The sequence below is a fragment of the Atta colombica genome, unplaced genomic scaffold, assembly GCF_001594045.1.
Source record: "Atta colombica isolate Treedump-2 unplaced genomic scaffold, Acol1.0 scaffold164, whole genome shotgun sequence".
Classification (NCBI taxonomy): Eukaryota; Metazoa; Arthropoda; class Insecta; order Hymenoptera; family Formicidae; genus Atta; species Atta colombica.
Genome location: NW_017259255.1, coordinates 1,480,321 through 1,498,711, shown reverse-complemented (window position 1 = coordinate 1,498,711; position 18,391 = coordinate 1,480,321). Strand labels below are relative to the sequence as shown.

Here is an 18,391-nt window from a genome sequence, read left to right as displayed (position 1 = left end):
TATATATATAATTTTTTTTAATAAAAAATATATAAGATTCATATATACTGTGCATAATCATGTGATACAGGTAAGCCTGAAATATTGCTTGTAGAATGTACTATTTTATGTACAGAATGTTTGTGTGATGTTATCATATTGAGATGTTTTGTGATGTTTTCCTTGCATTGTTCTGTCTCCCCTATGAACAATAGATTTATGCCTTATATAACTGCAAAGTTTTTCAATAACAAAACAATTCATTCCAATTAAAAATAATCTGAAATAGCTTACTTCTCAAGTCTCGCAATTCCTTCATTAATTCTTTATGTTCACTAGACTCTTCATCAAGACATTCTAATTCACGCTGATTAGCCAACCTTTTTTCTTGCATAACTCTTATAAAACGTTCTATATCATTCATTGTAGGCTACACGCTAAAACAAAAGGTAAAACAAATTCCAAAATATTTCTATTGTAGTAATCTTTTTAAATATGTAATAATATTTCAAAAGATCATTTGATTCCATTTTGTAGAATTTTTCAAACAAACTTATGTAAAGTAATCACTATAGAATTTGAATTTTTAAGGATGAATTTGCAGATTATAGCACAGAGTATAGCACAGAGAATGTTTAGGGTAAAAGAAACTTGTATATCAATTTAACTTCAATCCATTTATTCACTAAACATTACACTTTCAAACGATTGATTCAACTGATGTCACAGTATAAGCACAGTATATATAGTAGTGCTCTCCTGATTTTGTTGGTCAAAATAGAGTGCGCATGCGTGAAATAAGTATAGTAGAGTCTCTCTAATACTTGTATTCATAGTCCTTCCTTGAGGATTCCTTGTTTTCCCTCATGTTTCATAAGCTTGACCCAGCTTGACCAAACAAGGAGCCTTATTAGCTTCCTTTTCTCAAGGTTACGAGTTTCCTTGAAGAGAGTAGCCTTCATAACCAAGCAAATCTCCAAATTTAATTCGTTACACTTTCTTTTTACTTTCGATAGCTTTTAATTTAAATCTGATAATTGCATTGATAATTATTTTTGATAACTTTTTTTCGGAAATAAATTCGTCTAAAAGCATTTTCTCCTTATAATAAGCATTATAGCGAATTCGATGGAAGCACTGATGCATATTAAAGTTGTTGTACACTAATTTGAGTATAAAAATAAAATGCAAACATTTCGAATTATAAAATACATATTTTATCTAACAGTACAATAAAATGTATTGAATATTTCACAATTTAATCGATTTCTATGTTTATTTATAAACATAAAAATTTACATTATTTTGTGTACGATGATTTTAATGTGCATCAGTGAGCAATGAGTGCATCCAATCAAATTCACTATTTTATTTTTGTCCATTATTGTTGCAAACAATGCTTAATCACGACCTTATTTAATCAACAATGCCTTTATATATTTATCTTTATTATAAATAATTTACGATATTAGGTATACATATACTATATATTATGCTATCCTTACGATATTAGGTATGCATATACTATATATTACGCTACCCTCAGTAGGTTACTAAAATCCCTAAAATATTCCTTCGGGAAGGCAGACTTGAGATCTGTTTATGAAACAAGGAGGCCTTGGGAATCGCGGAATCTTTTATGGAGGCTCCTCCATCTTTAAAATAAGGAAGGACTGTGAATAAATTTGGTTATGGTGATAAAAGTGGAATGCCAAAATTATAGAGTATCCTCTCTACAGCACGAGTCTACCAATCACCGCGTACTTGCGCGAACGCATTTGCGCATGCTAATCTGTCAAAGTGCACTACAGTCAAAATGTACATAACCTTAACAGAACAAGTCATATGTATTACATATTATGTATCACAAAAGAATACATTACACAAATAATTAAGGCTTAAACACAATAGGCACAGGCAATAGGTACAGACAACAGGGAATAACGAGCCAATCAGAGCTCTGGGATATAATATCGAATTTACACTCCAGAACTTTGATTGGACGGCTCGTTATTTCTTGTTGCTGTACCTATTGTGTTTAAGCCTTTATACATAATCTGCCTATGCAATTATATTGCACATATTGTGAGAACTTAGTACAATTAGGTGCAGATGCGTGCAACATGTCCAACCTACTATGGCATGGAAGGAGCATGACATTAGTGTTTGTAAAAGTATTATACGTATGAGGAATGCAAAAATTACAGAAGTCAAATTTAGAGAGACTCTATTGTAAAGTGAAAAAGTAAACAACAGTAACATAAAAAACCGAGCAACAAAGATTACTTTTTATTTATTGTATTTTAAACTTATTTTTGGACATATACGTAAATTTCTTTTATATCAGCTTTCTCATAATATTTTCATAGCATATATAATTACATAATATTTCTTTATACAAATATACATTTATAATCCAGGAAACGAGAATAAATTAAAATGGATTGAAATTTGTTTCTATCTGAATACGTATTTTAAATAGCGAATACTTTTTTTTGAATTTAATTGGATTTAATTAGATGCAATTGAAAAACTGCAATTGGATGCAATTGAAAAACTGCATTTCCTATTCAAAACTTTGAATTGAACAGTATTCACAATGTGTGTCGTGCACAAAAAAAGCTAATATTATTTTTAGATTGAAAGGCATAGAGATGCCTTCATGCAATTCCTATAAATGAACAAAAATGCATTTAGAATTGAAAAGCATTCACTTTAACATTTGTGAATTAATATTTCTGAAAATCTAAATCCATTTCATTTCATTTCAATCCATTCTCGTTTGCTGAGAAGTTAATTTAATATTTTTCTTAATTTTTCTATATATTTTTTCTTTATATTTTTATTTTTCAATATATTTCAATTTATTTTTATTAATTTTCATAAAGTTTAAATTATTTCATTGCAATAGTAGATTTATTCGCGTCGCGTGCTCTAATATGCTCCAATATGCTACTACAATAGCTCTTACTCCAATGCATTCATTGGAATGCGATGCAAATAAATCTAGTGAGTTTTGCAAGGAATTTTGACAGAGTGAAAAAGGATGAAAAGAGAAAGAAGTTTAGGTAATAACCATGGCAATGCTAGATAACTTACTTATTTCACGCATGCGCACTCCATTTTGGCCAACACGTATAATATTAAGGATGTCGACAGAGAGTTGCGTTACTCTATATACTGTGATCATGGAGTTGCTGAGAGAGGGGTTTGTGTGGGAGTTTATTCCTCCTTACAGAATTACATACGGACGCGCGAATGTGTAGCCAGTGATATATCGGATTGCGTTGCTACACTCTTCTTTAATAATGTGATAGGAGACCTCGACTGAACAATTTATTGGATATCGTTTTGAGCAGATCCAAAAATGAGCACGATCTTGGAAAAAATTGCCTCAATCGAGGCTGAGGTAATCTCTGTTATATTGTGTCGCGTATGGTTCACAATAGGTTATCCCTTTGCAGTATTATCACTCATCATGTTTTCCTCTTCCAGATGGCTCGTACTCAGAAGAATAAAGCAACTTCTGGACATTTAGGTTTGCTGAAGGCAAAACTAGCCAAGCTCAGACGTGAGCTAATCACTCCAAAGGGTGGTGGTGGAGGTGGCGAGCAAGGTTTTGAAGTCGCTAAAACTGGTGATGCTCGTATTGGCTTTGTCGGTGAGTCTCTTCCAATCACATCATAATTTTATACTCTATTATAGCTGTATATTTCTATATTTGTTTGATAAATTCACGTGTTGTAAGTTTCATTCTAACTTTCTTCTGCAAGTAATAAGTGCTAAAGATATTCTAAGTTTATACAGTGCATGAGCACTGAATTCAACCAATGTCATTAAACAGGCTTGTTTAAAACTCTAGTGATGTTTGATTTGAATGCTCGTGTGCTTTGTCTAGATCTATAATAGGTTTTTAAATATTAAGCTGTAAAAAATGCACGAATCATTATCAATTATTTTTCTTGCATTTGATTAACTCTGCAAACACAATAGAATAGTAAGTCTAAGGAATTAACCAATCATGTTAGATTGTTCTTCTCACATTCAATTGTGATTGATCAATTTTTTTAAAGTTTAAAGGGATCCTAAAGCTATCTGTATTACTGATTAATCATAATTTTTGTATAACAATTTTTTTCCTTTTACCAATTTGAAAATCCTTATCCAGGATTAAAGTATACATATTAGTACGTGTTTGTAAGATGGAGTTTAAGCTGAGAATGATATAAAATTTTTTTTAAGATTTTAATTTAGAACTTTTTTATCGTTTTTGGAATAAATTCCATCTTACAGATACATATTAATGTATATACTTTAATCTTGGAAAAAAAGTTTTCGAATCTATAAAAGAGATAAAAAGTCAGTCCTTGCAAAGAATGTAATTTCATTTTAGGAGAAATATTTTATTCTATATTCTTTGAATCTTAATTCCATAAAAATATTGTTCATTCAAGTAATCTGAATCCCATCACATGCTTATTTTTAATCTGTAAATAAAACTTTTATATCAAGCAATGGCTGCATTCAGCAGAAAAAATAGTTTTGCAATTGTTGTAAAATTCTTTAATACGATTGATTCTAGCCTTAGTTTCTCACATCTAAATGTATAAACTAATCATGTTCAAAAATTTTACAACAGTTGCAAAGTTGCTTTCTCTACTGAACACAGCCAATGTTAATCTCTGGTGACAGTTGCACGTTCCAGAAAAAGTAAATTTAAAAATTTTTTTCTGATTTTCTCGTGAAATCGTGTTTTTCAGAATTTCTTTTTTATGCATTCTTTATTCTTTTTTCTATTTCTTTATTCTATTATTATATGAATTCTGTAAAAAAATTTTGCAATCCGTGAAGCCAAGGAGATTTCTCCTAAAACATAATCGTAAAACAGGACGACTTTAAGATCTCATTAAGGCTTATTATATTTATTATATTTGCAGGATAATTGATTAATTTCTTATGGCTTAAGGCTTAAAACTATTGTAGACTAAATACTGGACTAAATACTTATAATCATCATTCTGTCTTTATTATTTATTAGATCTAAAAAAGAAATTGAAAGCTTTAAAATCCAAATTGAACTCTAATCTATTTTAACTCTTAGGCGCATAATAGAACAAATATTAGGAACAGAAATAAATATTAAGATTTCAACCTATCAGATATCAATTATACCGGAGTACAGTTTCTAATAGATTGAAATCTTAATATTTATTCCTATTCTTAATATTTCCATTGTGCACAGGGTCTTATATTAATGATACTAAAAATTGTTCCAAGATTGAGGGAAGGAAAAAATTAACAAAATCACCTCTAAATAATTCGATCAAAAATTACCAATACAATTGATCAATTCTATCTTGGTCTGAAATCTCGGAGTATATAATTTCTAGTATCATAAACTCAAGGCTTAAGGCTGCAGTACAACATTATGCAAAAATCTGTGCTATAGCTTTTATATTATGTTTATACTTTATATTATTGTTTTCTCTTTGTTTCTCAACAAAGTGATGGAGAAAGCATTTAGCTTTTGAATTAAGTTTCGAACGGTATATATTAGATCAATGTTCCTTGAACTGTGTAGCATAAAATCTTTTGGAATATCAACATCTTATGAATTGTATACTACATTCTATGTTTCTATGCATGATTTTTTCCAATTTTTTTAAATTAAATTTACAGGTTTTCCTTCTGTGGGAAAATCTACATTGTTGAGTACACTCGCTGGCGTATATTCCGAAGTAGCTGAGTATGAGTTCACAACACTCACAACTGTTCCTGGTTGTATAAAATATAAAGGTGCAAAAATACAGGTAAATCTGCAATGAATTATAGTTACGTATTTAGATTGTCTCTGTATATAGCCAAAACTGTTACAATGGTTTTGCACATAAAAATAAATTGAAAATGTCTAATAAATATATGTCTGATTCCAAACGGTTTCAAAGTTATGGGATATTGAAGTAAGAAAATGTGAATTCTAGTAAATGTTATTATTCTATTTAATGTTTTATAAAAGATTCAAAAATTTCTTCGTCGACTTTGATATACTTTCTAGCACGAATTAATAAATTGTTTCGGACTTGATGATAAATATTTGGAATTTTGCGGATGATATTGACAGTAAGTATTAGTGGCTATAATTCTGCATTCTGAATCTCATTCTGATAGACTAAATCTTTCATTCGTCCCAAAGAAAAAAATCCAGTGATGTGAGATCGGGACTTCTCACTAACCATTTAATAGGAGCGTCTTCTTCCAATTTAATAAGGATAGTGATCATGGAGAAACATTCGCACAGAATATGTAAAGTGAGACGGTGCTCTGCATGAACTATGTTTCTTCGAGTTAAAAGATCTACATCCTCCAACAGTGCTAATGGGTCATTGCTCAAAAAGTGCAAATAAGCGTTTCCTGTAAATAAGAAGGCAGCCTGAAAGACTTAATTATATGGTTAATTATATGATTAGCAAGAATTCTAGTCCATACTTTAACAGAGAATTTTGGGAAAGATCTAGTCTATCAGAAAAAAATTCAGGATTCAAAATAATGAACATTAAACAACATTTACTACGATTCAGTTTCCTTATCTCAATATCTTGTAATTCTAAAACCATTCGAAATCGAACATATGTTTATTAGACTTGTTTTCATATGCTGAGGCTGCTGTAGCAGTTTAACACAGAGATACTTTGTATATAATTAAGGTAATTTATCTTCAAGGTAATTTGTCTTTTAATATTTCTCAGTTTAAATTGGAATTTGAAGTTAATAATGTACATACAAAAAAGGATGCTAAATATTAATATCAGCTAATATCAGCACTAATATCAGTTAAATATTATTATATTGCTGATTTAAACTTTGCTACACGTAGAAAAAAGACTAGTCAACGCAGCTAAATATAGCTGTGGCAGTTAAAATATGTCCTTATAATAAGGACAGCTAATGTTGCTGCCAAAGCTCAATTTATTATCTGTTAAAATTTAGGTACTGCAACGAAAAATATTCGCTGCTACAGTAAAATGATGTTCAACTAAATATTGTATATTAAGTTAATTTCTTTTTGCAACAAAAACTAATAATATTTGCAGCAAGATTAAGAATCTTAGCTGACATTGTATGACACAAGGTGTCCTATTTTAATGTCCCACTCTAAATAACTTTTTGATCTTAGAAAAAATATTTTAGACAAAAGTTGTATAGCTTTGAGGGAGACGTAAGATGATGTTATTATTAGTTTGATCTTGAAGAGTTATTTGAAAATTACATGAAGATTACCTGCAATTTCTTAAATGCCTTCTATTTTTTATTGCATATTCTTGTAGACTAAAGACCTCTTGAATGTTATTCAAGATCATGATCTGGATAATATTTGTCAAGCTCAATGTCATTAGAGGTTGTACCTCTTATTTTTATATAAAAATGTAATTTTTAGTGCAAAATAAAAATAAGAACAATTTTCAATGACCTTGACAAATGTTATCCAGATCATGATTCTGAACAACATTCAAGAGACTTTATCCGTCGGTCAGACACCTTGAGTAATGCCAGCGGTGCTGTAACTTGCAAGCCTTATAATTCGAAAAATATTTGATGAAAATAAACTTATAGTATTTTGGGAAGCTCTCGAGATACAAGAACATGCAATAAAAAAGAGATTTCCATTTAAGAAATTGAAGATAACCTTCACGTGACTTTCAAGTAACTATTCAAGGTCAAACTAATGACGCCATCTTATGTCCTCTTGAAAGCTATACAACTTTTGTCTGAAACATTTTTTTTTAAGATCAAAAATAAAAAAGTTCTTTGGAGTGGGATATTAAAATGGAACATCTCTGTATATGTTTCGTTGCTAGTGTTAAGTGATTTTAACTATTCCAACTATCAGATTTGATACAGGAGTACTTTTATATTATTATTTATTTCATTGATCATATATCATATATCAATATTCGTTGCTAATGCTAAGTGATTTTAACTATTCCAGCTAATTTGATACAGGAGTACTTTTATATTAGCTATTGCGTTAAAAAATATATTGATACACGAAAAAAATGTTGTATTAACAGCATTTGTCAACAACAATTTATTTAAAAGTTATTCATTTAATAACAGTATCAATGAAATAAATAATAATATAAAACGAGGATTTTTAAAAATTAAATAACAATATAGGATGAAACAGACAAATAAGAGTCGATTCCTTAAAATGTAAACGTATAAAAATTATTAATAGGAATTAAATACATAATAGAAAACAGAGATATTATTACATGTTTCGGTTCCTATATTGAGCTATCTTCAGATATTATCCTCTTTACATCTTACATTAGTTATCATCGTCAAAGAGATAAAAAACATGAAGTGATATGTTCCAATTTGTGTAGATTTGTGCGATCTTAATGAATGGAAGACGTCAGTTACTCACAAACGATTAGATGTTACGGAATTTCATGATGTTCTGATCAGAAAGACAAAATTCGTTCACCGATAATTACCTAGATAACCAAGTCCGTAGAAAGCAGATTTTTTAAATGTCTGCTACTGTGCCAACAAAACAACAACAGAATTAGATGTACAATGTAATATTGTTGACAATGTAATATAATATTGTTGACAGATTGCTAGAAAAAACAGAATCTGCAAGTGTCAGATCGGTAGGATCTGCTCAGTTCTGCCAACACATTTGCCTTCATATTATATTGACTGGCGATGTTAATAGAACATAAGCCTAATGCGGATGCAGTTGACAGATTGCCGTTATTTTTTGCTCGAACCTGTTGACAGTCTGCTAGAAGACTGCAGATATTTTGCTATCTGGGTAGATAAATAATTTGATAAAATAAAATTCTATTAGAAAAATTGTCTTTTATATTCTGTTAAAAGTAACAACATCATCTCGATGAAACATTCACCGTCGCAGTTATTGTTTCATAGGATGAATACTTCGTCAAAATCATTATGTAAAAATGTATAGAATATAATGACAAATATGTCAGTCAGATAGTGACGATAAATATACTTCACAGTCAGTATGAAAACAAAATTAATTTTATGCAAAGATCGAATCATCCAAAGATATTATTTGAACGTTATGTTAACGGCACGACAGACTGTTACTATCTGAGGACTAATAGATTGACAAAACAATTTGATAAGAATAAAGTCAAATTTTGTTTATAATAGATATATATATGTATATATTTTGTTTATAATAGATATATAATAGATATATAATAGATATATATGCTTTGTGAAGATCCTCGATGGTTTGAAAATTGAGATTTTCTTTGGTTTTTGATATTTAACATCTCAGAAATTAAGCGATCTGGGCCCCTTATTCTTGAAAAGTATCGCATATGAGAAACTAAGAAAATGCTATAGTATATGTAACGCATACTATAGTATTTCGTTGGGATACTTTTCAAAAATAGAGGCCCTGAGTGAATCGATGGCTCGAAAAACTTCTTCTTCTATATTTGAGTGACCCAAATGTAACCGAATTAACGTGGCTAATCTTATTCAAATCGAGATAGTAAAAACAAATTTGAAAATCGGAATACTATGCACCCTCGGCCACTTCAAACCGAGCAGAAGTAACAAAAAAGGGTAGTGTAATCAAAGCAAAAATGGAAAGCGTCCCTCTAGACATTGGACGCCTGCGACTATGACGCTTCGGCGCCGCACGGACTCGCGAATAAAGAGATGAATAAAGGGACTATCGGTGATGTAATGCAATGCACAGTCGAAGCCGGCCACGCTTTTTAAAAAATATGATTGAAGTGATGTAACACCTGAAGCGAGACGAAACATACGTCCGACCCGCTCGAATGCGCAAAACTTGGCCCGAAGACACTAAAGGAATGCGTTAGGAAGCCGAGACCCAGAAAATGGATTTTATTAGAGTCCCTAGAATTACCAAAGTCTGGCCCTAAAAATGGCGTGCATATCCAAAATGTGTATTTACTCTCAATTGATGATATGAATGTTCTCGATGGTATTGTTCTTGATATTGTTCACGGAGTAATAAGAAGGAGATCAAACTCGAGGTCTGAAAGTGAATTCGAAACACGATGTCAGAAAACCCATGGAAAATTGGGACCTGCTTTAATGTCATCGCATATATGTGTGTGTGTGTGTGTGTGTGTGTGTGTGTGTGTGTGTGTGTGCGTGTGCGCGTACGTGCGTGTGTGTGTGTGTGTGTGTGTGTGTGTGTGTGTGTGTGTGTGTGTGTGTGTGTGTGTGTGTGTACGTGTGACCCGTGACCACGTGACCACGTGACGATTTTCCGATATCATGTTTCGAGCCCACTTTTTTCATGACCGGCTACTTGAGTTTGACTTTTTAAATGCGTTCGGCAATGTAAATCTGAGATGTGAGCTAACAGATGGCGAGCTTGAGCACATGATCGAGTGCCAATCCGAATGCCAAGAATGAATTCCGAACGATACAGAGCTATAAACTTTAAGGTTAGATTATAAAATGAAATTGTTTATTTTTATAAAATAAATAAAAAATACCCTATTGAAAATTTCTTTCGCTTTATTAAAAATTGATAATAGTCTTATATACCTACTAAAAATAGATCGTTACACATGACTGTAGCAAATTCATACGCAAGGTGTGTTTTCTTAAAAGAAAATGCTACATTGCAAAATAAATTTCAGCAATTTGAAATTTATAAGTTATATTACTTGATTTATATTCGTTAAAGTCTTTAATATATTAATTAGTTTGATTTTATTTCGTTTTATATGTGCAATATAATTAATTTAAAAATTAACTAGCAAAAACTAGCTTCTTTGTTTTCAAATGTAGTTCATAAAGAAAAAAAGAATTAAAAATTTACTTTCCTCATTAAATGTCCACATTAAATTGTACGTAATATACTCCATATATATTGTACATAATATATTCAATTTCTATTTGATAATATTTGAGCGTTTATACACTCAGACATTATAACAGTTTAAATACACTATTTGTAAAATAGAAGTATTAAAAGAGATGAATGTTATGTGTTAACGAATCAGTTGGATACATTATCATATAAATATACAGGTTATGAATTTAATTTAGGCGCGAAAATCTGCATTAGCTCAGTCTTTGAATCCGGAGTGGATCGAGTACCTCGATTGAGCTCTAGAAATATTAATACCGAACGCAGACGCTTTAGCAGAAAGATGCGGATGCCTCTGATTTGCAATGCTGAACGCACCTTTATTACTTTGTGTGTCCTATCATTACTGCCATTATGTGAATCACATGATGATAATGTCAATCACAAGAGAGGATGGAGGGATGGCCAGACTCTGGTAATTCTAGGGACTCTCAGATTTTACCTGTCTCCTTCATAAAACCGGCGTACGTGTATGGAGAACACTTGCGCGTCTGGAAGGTTAAAGAAGGAATTCGGATATATTGTTTCTATGGAAGAAGAAACTTTGTTTATAATAATGTCAGGCTGAGATGGTAATCTGATGAGAAAATATTGTGACAGGACAAGGAAGCAGATATGTTATTATCTGGATAGTCCTTTTTCACCATTAAAATCTATTAAAGATGCAGATGTCATCCTTTGTAAATCACATAAACGTTGTTACTATAAAATTTATAGGTTTAATGTTTTTAATGTTTAATTTTAATTGTTTTTCAGACAACCATTTAATTTTTTATTCTAATCTTTTTTTTCTCTTTGATAAAAAGAAAATAAAAAGATTTCTCTCTCTGTGTTTAGAAACTCGTCACAAATTTTTACAGGTAAATGATGTTGTAAACTGTTAGCAAGATGGAAGACTTGCATTCTACAGAAATGATTATTTCTATGTGTGTTGAGTTCAATATTGAGTGTTTTTTGTACAAAGGATTCTTTATAACGTGTGAATTTTTTAGTTGATTTGTGATGATGAAAATCAACATTAAAATTTGTCAATTTATTTAAGTGTTGTGGTATGATCTTACGTTTAATACAATCTTTAATAAATTTGATTTGTAGATTGTTTTTGATGATTAATTTACGATATTTATTGCGATGAAATAATATTTTTTAAAACAAGAGAATGATGACGTTTGTTGCATTAATACTGTAAATTAACAAAGTTATTTTTAATTAGAATTACTGTTAATTTAACATTATTTCTCTTCTCTGTAGTATTCAAAGTCTATAATTTACACATATATTATATATTTTAATGCTACATTTCAATATATTTCTAAACACTGCCATAATTACCAAATCTATATTGCAAGATGAAGCGTGCTTAATTAATGAGACAAAGATAAGAAGGATTTTGTACACGCGTATAAGCAATCCAATCCAATCTCCATTCATTCGTTTCGTCTCATTAAATTAAATATGTATTAAATCTGAATAAAAAATAAAATTATAATAAAGCATATTATCAATTTATGTTATGTATTGTAATAAAAATATAAGAAGGCATACATAAAAAAGGCTTATAATATATTTTATATTTTTATCTTATCTTTCTTCCGGACTTTCAAATGCAATTAAACTACTGCAATAATATCACAAGTTAAATTAAATTGACAAGCAAATTCTCAATTTTCGATTCAGTATCATATTATATGTTAATGTGCTGAAAATCTTAAATAATTATTGCAAAAAATATTACCTCGGCCGGAACTTGAATCCGGATCTCTTATATTTCTAAGTCATTAGACCATCGAGGCCTTAGTAATTCTTCGCCGGAAAAATTTCGACGCGCAGTTTGAATAACTACAAAAATATAATATATATGCATGAACATATAGAATATAGATAATTTACTGTGAATTATTTAGGCATGAAAAGATCTTTAATCTAGCTTTAATCATTATGTGCTTGAATATGCTTAGTATTTAATTTCATGTTCATCTTAATAAAATTTTATTATTGTTTATACACGCTGCCTGCAAGAAGCGTCTTTATTCTTACACGTATTATATTACAATTAATCGTACTAGAGAATAAATCGCCAACTTTTAGCAATAATAGCAAAATTTGAATCAGCAACTGCTATTTAGCTGATATTACTAAATCCTTTTTTTTGCGTGTATTATTGCTAAAAGTTTGTTATTGAAGATAAAATACATTTGCTGCCAACATCTAACTTTATTATAATAGTTAAATGCATACTTAACATAAGTAGCTAAGTAAGTGGCAGTTATTCCTCACTATCTTAACCATGTAACAGAATATTTCGTTCGCAATTGTTTCTAGGACGCTGCGGTTGCCATTTTACTCTAGCAGAGAATCTTTTTTGCTGCAGCACCTAAATTTTAGCGAATAATAAATTGAGCTTTGGCAGCAACGTCCCTTTTATAAGAACATATTTTAACTGCTACAGCTATATTTTAGCTGCATTGGCTAATTTTTTCTCTGCGTGTATATGATAATAAAATCAAGTAAGATTATAATAGAATGCATCTTGCAGTTGTTAGATCTTCCAGGTATTATAGAAGGCGCAAAAGATGGCAAGGGACGTGGACGACAAGTCATTGCCGTGGCACGAACATGCAGCTTAATCTTCATCGTTTTAGATGTGCTCAAACCACTCGGACATAAGCGACTGATTGAACACGAATTGGAAGGTTTTGGTCTCCGATTGAATAAACAGCCACCAAATATAACCTTCAAAAAGAAGGACAAAGGTGGTATTAATTTACAAACAATGGTGAGAAAACGATTTGTAATAATGGACTCCTGATGATTGAAATAAATAAATAGTAAAATGGACACGGGAGTCAGATGGAGATTGTTGCGCAAAATTAGTCAATAAAATAAGTTTAATACAAATGTACACTAAACAAAATATCTGATAATTTGACTTTACTGATATTTTTTTGCAGTTGCAAACATATTTTGACTTTACTGATATTTTTGCAGTTTATTGCTTGGGTCCTTGAGGATAAGTTATTTTCAGTTTTAAATATTTTGTTAATTTTCACTTGCATGGATTAACTAAAAATCTCTAGTACAACCAGAGATTCTTGCCAAATGGCCATTTAATCATGTGTGAGCATGTGATCATGTGGTCGATCAATGAATTAGAAGTAACTTATCATGACCCATAAATAGATTATGATTGTTAATAATTGTGATCTGAAGAAAGCTCAAAACATAAGCTGAAGCATGTAATCATTAAATATTATTTTATTTAGTGCACGTACGTATTAAACTTATTTTATTAACTAATGCGCAATAATTTCCACATCTGACTCTTATATATCAGTTTTATTATTTATTTGAAAAAGATTTATGAAACAATTAATAATTACAGTAATTTATAATTAATTCTTTGCGTCACGACGGGACTCCCAGGGTTCTACCTTTTTTCACTTAATTTTTAATTATTTTGATGAATTTCTTGATATTAAGTATCGATTCTTTCTGTTTTTATGGAGTCCGTAGAACATGAATAAGTATTTTAAAAATGTAGTTTAAAAAAAGAATCATAATTTGGTCGTTGCATCTGAATCTAAAATCAAGATTTCCGAATATCAAAAGTGACAGAACCGAAATAACGGAAAATAAAAAACAGATTCCACAGCCGATTCTATTGCTTAAATCATAGCAGCTGGTCGCGTGCCTGAGCTAGAAGTATCCCCATTTCAGAAATATATTGAAATCGTATCTTCCATCATTATTACAACCTGTTTCTTGCTAAATTATTTTTATAAATAATGAAATACTAAATCAATATGATTAAAAAGGCATACACCACGAGCGCAAGATGTTAGTGGCTAAATTTTATATTTTAATAGATTATAATAAATTAAGAACAATACAATAAAATAGACGTTTCTTATATTAGGCCATCTTCAGTATTACAAAATTAATATATGTGTTGTAATTTTCATACATGCTAAGAACAACTGACTTCGACTAAATTTTATTCACCTTATAATAATGAGATTAAATATTCAATGCTTGATTACAATTTTATTTTCGAAGAGATAGATGTTATATACTCCATCATGTCATGTTAAATACTCCAGATGCCAATTGTCGTTTTTGCCAGTTATGGAATTCAAGCCTTGGAAAATTATTTACTATTAATTTACTACTAATAATTTACTACTAATAGAGCTGAAAACATAATATCTCAAATGAGAGATTAGATTTCACGACACAACTTATTATTAACACAAAATCTGGAAATTATGTATTTCAATAAATTTGACTAATCTTTGTGAGAAAAATGACAATTAGCATTTGGAATATTTAACATGATCTATCTCTTCGAAAATAAAATTGTAATCAAGCATTGAATATTTAATCTCATTATTATAAGATGAATAAAATTTAGTCGAAGTCAGTTTGTTCAGCATGTATGAAAGTTACACATATATTAATTTTGTAATACTGAAGATGGTTTGATATAAGATCGAAACGTCTATTTTATTGTATTGTTCTTAATTTATTGTAATCTATTAAAATATAAAATTTAGCCACTAACATCTTACGCTCGTGATGTATGATTTTTAATCATATTGTTTTAAATTTAACCACGTTGGGACTTCTATTGTTTTTGAAATATTAAATATTTTATTAAAAATTATTTGAATTAATTGGTTCACTATATTGAATCAACTATTTTGAATTCTGGATATCTATCATGAAACATATCGGAATTTTGATTGGAATTATTCCGTTTTCTCTAGAAAATACAATAAAAATCTAGGAAATAACTGAATTGGAATCCATTTTATGATTGACTTGTTCCATGATACACTGATTTGTAATCAGCAACCCGAAAATTTCCGAGAACAAAGTTTCAAACAAATCGATTTGATATAAAAATTCGTGACATAGAGGTTCATTGTAATCCGTAAAACGGAAGTTACAATTTATCTCATATTCCTCTATTACAAATCTACATTTTTTAAAAAATATAGAAGTAAATAATAGATTAATCCGTATAAACAATAATCAAATAGGCATACAATAATCAAACAGCCAAACACAAGTTATTCGTAGCGAAATCATATATTTAAAATCATTGTTAACAATTAAAATTCATAAATGTTTCTAATATTTAGCCGATATTCGAATTCAACATTGTATCTTAAATTAACAGCGAAATTCATTATGACTTAGTTAAATTATATTTAGCTCTCTTTTAATCTTTAATTGACCTGACATAATTTAATATTGTACATTATAAATTATACATACTGAAAAAGGCTGAATATCAGCCGAAACGAATTTATGAATTTTAATTATTAACAATAATTTTAAATATATGATTTCGCTACGAATAATTTGCATTTGGCTGTATGCTCCTTATTTGATTATTACAATTTTTTAATTCGTTTCTTATAAAACAAAATATATACAGGATGAGATTTCGGAATTCAACTTAGGATCCATCAACTATGAGTTGATTGCTCTTGCTCGGAATCACACACTACCTGATTAACATTGATAATCAATACACCAAATATTGATATTAAAGGTTATTACGTTTTTGTGTTTCAGTGCCCACAATCTGAACTAGATTTTGACACAGTGAAAATGATCTTGTCAGAATACAAAATTAGTAATGCGGACATTACACTAAGGTACGATGCTACCTCAGACGATTTGATTGACGTTATAGAAGGGAATCGCGTTTATATCCCTTGCATTTATCTCTTAAATAAAATAGGTAATTGTGTGTAACATGATAAGTATAGTACTGTATAATAAGTACTGTATAAGTACTATAATACTGTATAATAAGAATACTGTATAATAAGAAATATTGATAACAATGAGGAATTCTCTTGTAGATCAAATAAGCATAGAAGAACTAGATATTATTTATAAAATTCCACATTGTGTGCCAATCTCAGCCCATCATAAATGGAATTTTGATGATCTATTAGAGAAAATGTGGGATTATCTACAACTTGTTAGGATGTAAGTTTATAATTTATCTCGTTATATAAGCTAATTTGATAGAATTTTATTAAAACAATATAATTTTAATTTTTAAAATAGTTATACAAAGCCGAAGGGACAACTCCCAGACTACAACGCACCCGTAGTACTAAACACCGAAAAGCGAACTGTTGAAGATTTTTGTAATAAGCTTCATAGATCAATCGCAAAAGAATTTAAATAGTATGTCTTTCATATTTCATCATTAGTTTTGGGGATTTTTTTATTATTAAATATTTACTCTTTTTATGTTGCAGCGCATTGGTATGGGGCTCATCCGTAAAACATCAACCCCAGAAGGTAGGGAAGGACCATCTTCTTTGTGACGAGGATGTTGTGCAAATTGTGAAGAAAGTGTGATATTGTTTTTCTTGCACAGTCGTTTATTGGCAGCACAAATAAACTTAACTAATGAGATTAATGATATATTTAAAAAGACCATTTTAATTAATTATAAAATTTTAATTAATTATAAAATTTTAATTAATTATAAATTATATATACAATCATATAATACATGATTTAAATCGCTATTTGATCGATGAGAAGATGCAGATACAACATAAATGATGAAAAATTGTGGTTAAATCTTATATCTTCATCAACATTATAAATGCATTTGGTTTCACATGTGAAACTGTATATAAAATAATAATCAGATTTATATTTTATCATTTAAATGTCTTGAATGAGAGAGAGGGAGGGAGGCGTGTACAAGTCTCGAACCTCTTAAATATCTTGAATAAGCATTTTTGAAAAAAATTTCATACAAAAGTTATAGGATTTCAAAGCTTGAACTCCGACGAGATTACCAGAAGTTGCGCTGCGCGCCGCACATCGACATGTCTTTTTATACTACCATAGCAATATCTATTCACAGCAATCTATAATGCACGCAGTCACACATATGTATCAATTTTCGTATAACAAATTCGTCGCGATAAAGTGTCTAATTCTAAGAACTCGACCTTGTTCGTGTAAACTACATGTCTGGGAATCACTATTTCATATGTACAGATTGCAAAACTTTCATATCAAATATTGTCACGATTTGATAATTGAGATGCCATGTTATATACAAGACTGCGTTCCCATTTCGTTTCAGTGCAGTATTCAGTAATTGCCATTTTGCTGGATACTGTACTGGAGAAGCGTTTCCAAATGATTGGATACTGGCTAGTGACATCGTACCTTGGAACAGTTTTAGGTTATGAGCCAATATGCGTGCGAGTATAACTCACTAGTCACTAGTTTGGGAACGCTTCTCTAGTACAGTACCCAACAAAATGACGACTACTGGATACTGCACTGAAACGAAATGCAAACGAAACGGAACGCAGCCTAAGAAATGGTAAAAAAATATAATATATATATCAATTTTAAAAGTTTTGATCGATCTCGGCATAAACTTCACAGACACGTATTAATGCGTATATTTTAATTCTGGAAAAGGATTTTCGAATCGGTGAAAGAGAAAAAAAATAT

The 18,391-nt window shown here is 30.0% G+C and overlaps 2 protein-coding genes across 2 annotated transcripts in view; one reads left to right on the top strand and one right to left on the bottom strand.

The window, feature by feature from the left end:
- Window positions 1-755, bottom strand: part of LOC108686083 — a 1,145-nt gene extending 390 nt beyond the window's left edge. Inside the window, exons 1-3 of the mRNA XM_018191163.1 lie at window positions 676-755; window positions 274-416; window positions 44-181 (exon numbers count right to left, since the gene is read on the bottom strand). Of these exons, the coding sequence (XP_018046652.1) occupies window positions 44-181; window positions 274-403 (268 nt within the window). The 5' untranslated portion in view covers window positions 404-416; window positions 676-755. The remainder of the gene's footprint in view (window positions 1-43; window positions 182-273; window positions 417-675) is intronic.
- A 2,477-nt stretch (window positions 756-3,232) lies between these two features.
- On the top strand, window positions 3,233-17,798 carry LOC108686097 (GTP-binding protein 128up). Its single transcript, XM_018191185.1, has 8 exons — window positions 3,233-3,388; window positions 3,475-3,640; window positions 5,659-5,789; window positions 13,416-13,655; window positions 16,463-16,631; window positions 16,756-16,885; window positions 16,967-17,089; window positions 17,164-17,798. The coding sequence occupies exons 1-8, from the start codon at window positions 3,347-3,349 to the stop codon at window positions 17,264-17,266; spliced, it is 1,104 nt and encodes a 367-aa protein (XP_018046674.1). The 5' UTR covers window positions 3,233-3,346; the 3' UTR covers window positions 17,267-17,798.
- Window positions 17,799-18,391: the final 593 nt, after the last annotated feature.

Excerpts from the sequence above, each read along its gene's own strand:
- LOC108686097 (XM_018191185.1), top strand. The coding sequence starts at position 3,347 with ATGAGCACGATCTTGGAAAAAATTGCCTCAATCGAGGCTGAG. Across the intron at positions 3,641-5,658 it reads TGCTCGTATTGGCTTTGTCG|GTTTTCCTTCTGTGGGAAAA; the intron begins GTGAGTCTCTTC and ends TTAAATTTACAG. Across the intron at positions 16,886-16,966 it reads TATCTACAACTTGTTAGGAT|TTATACAAAGCCGAAGGGAC; the intron begins GTAAGTTTATAA and ends TTTTTAAAATAG.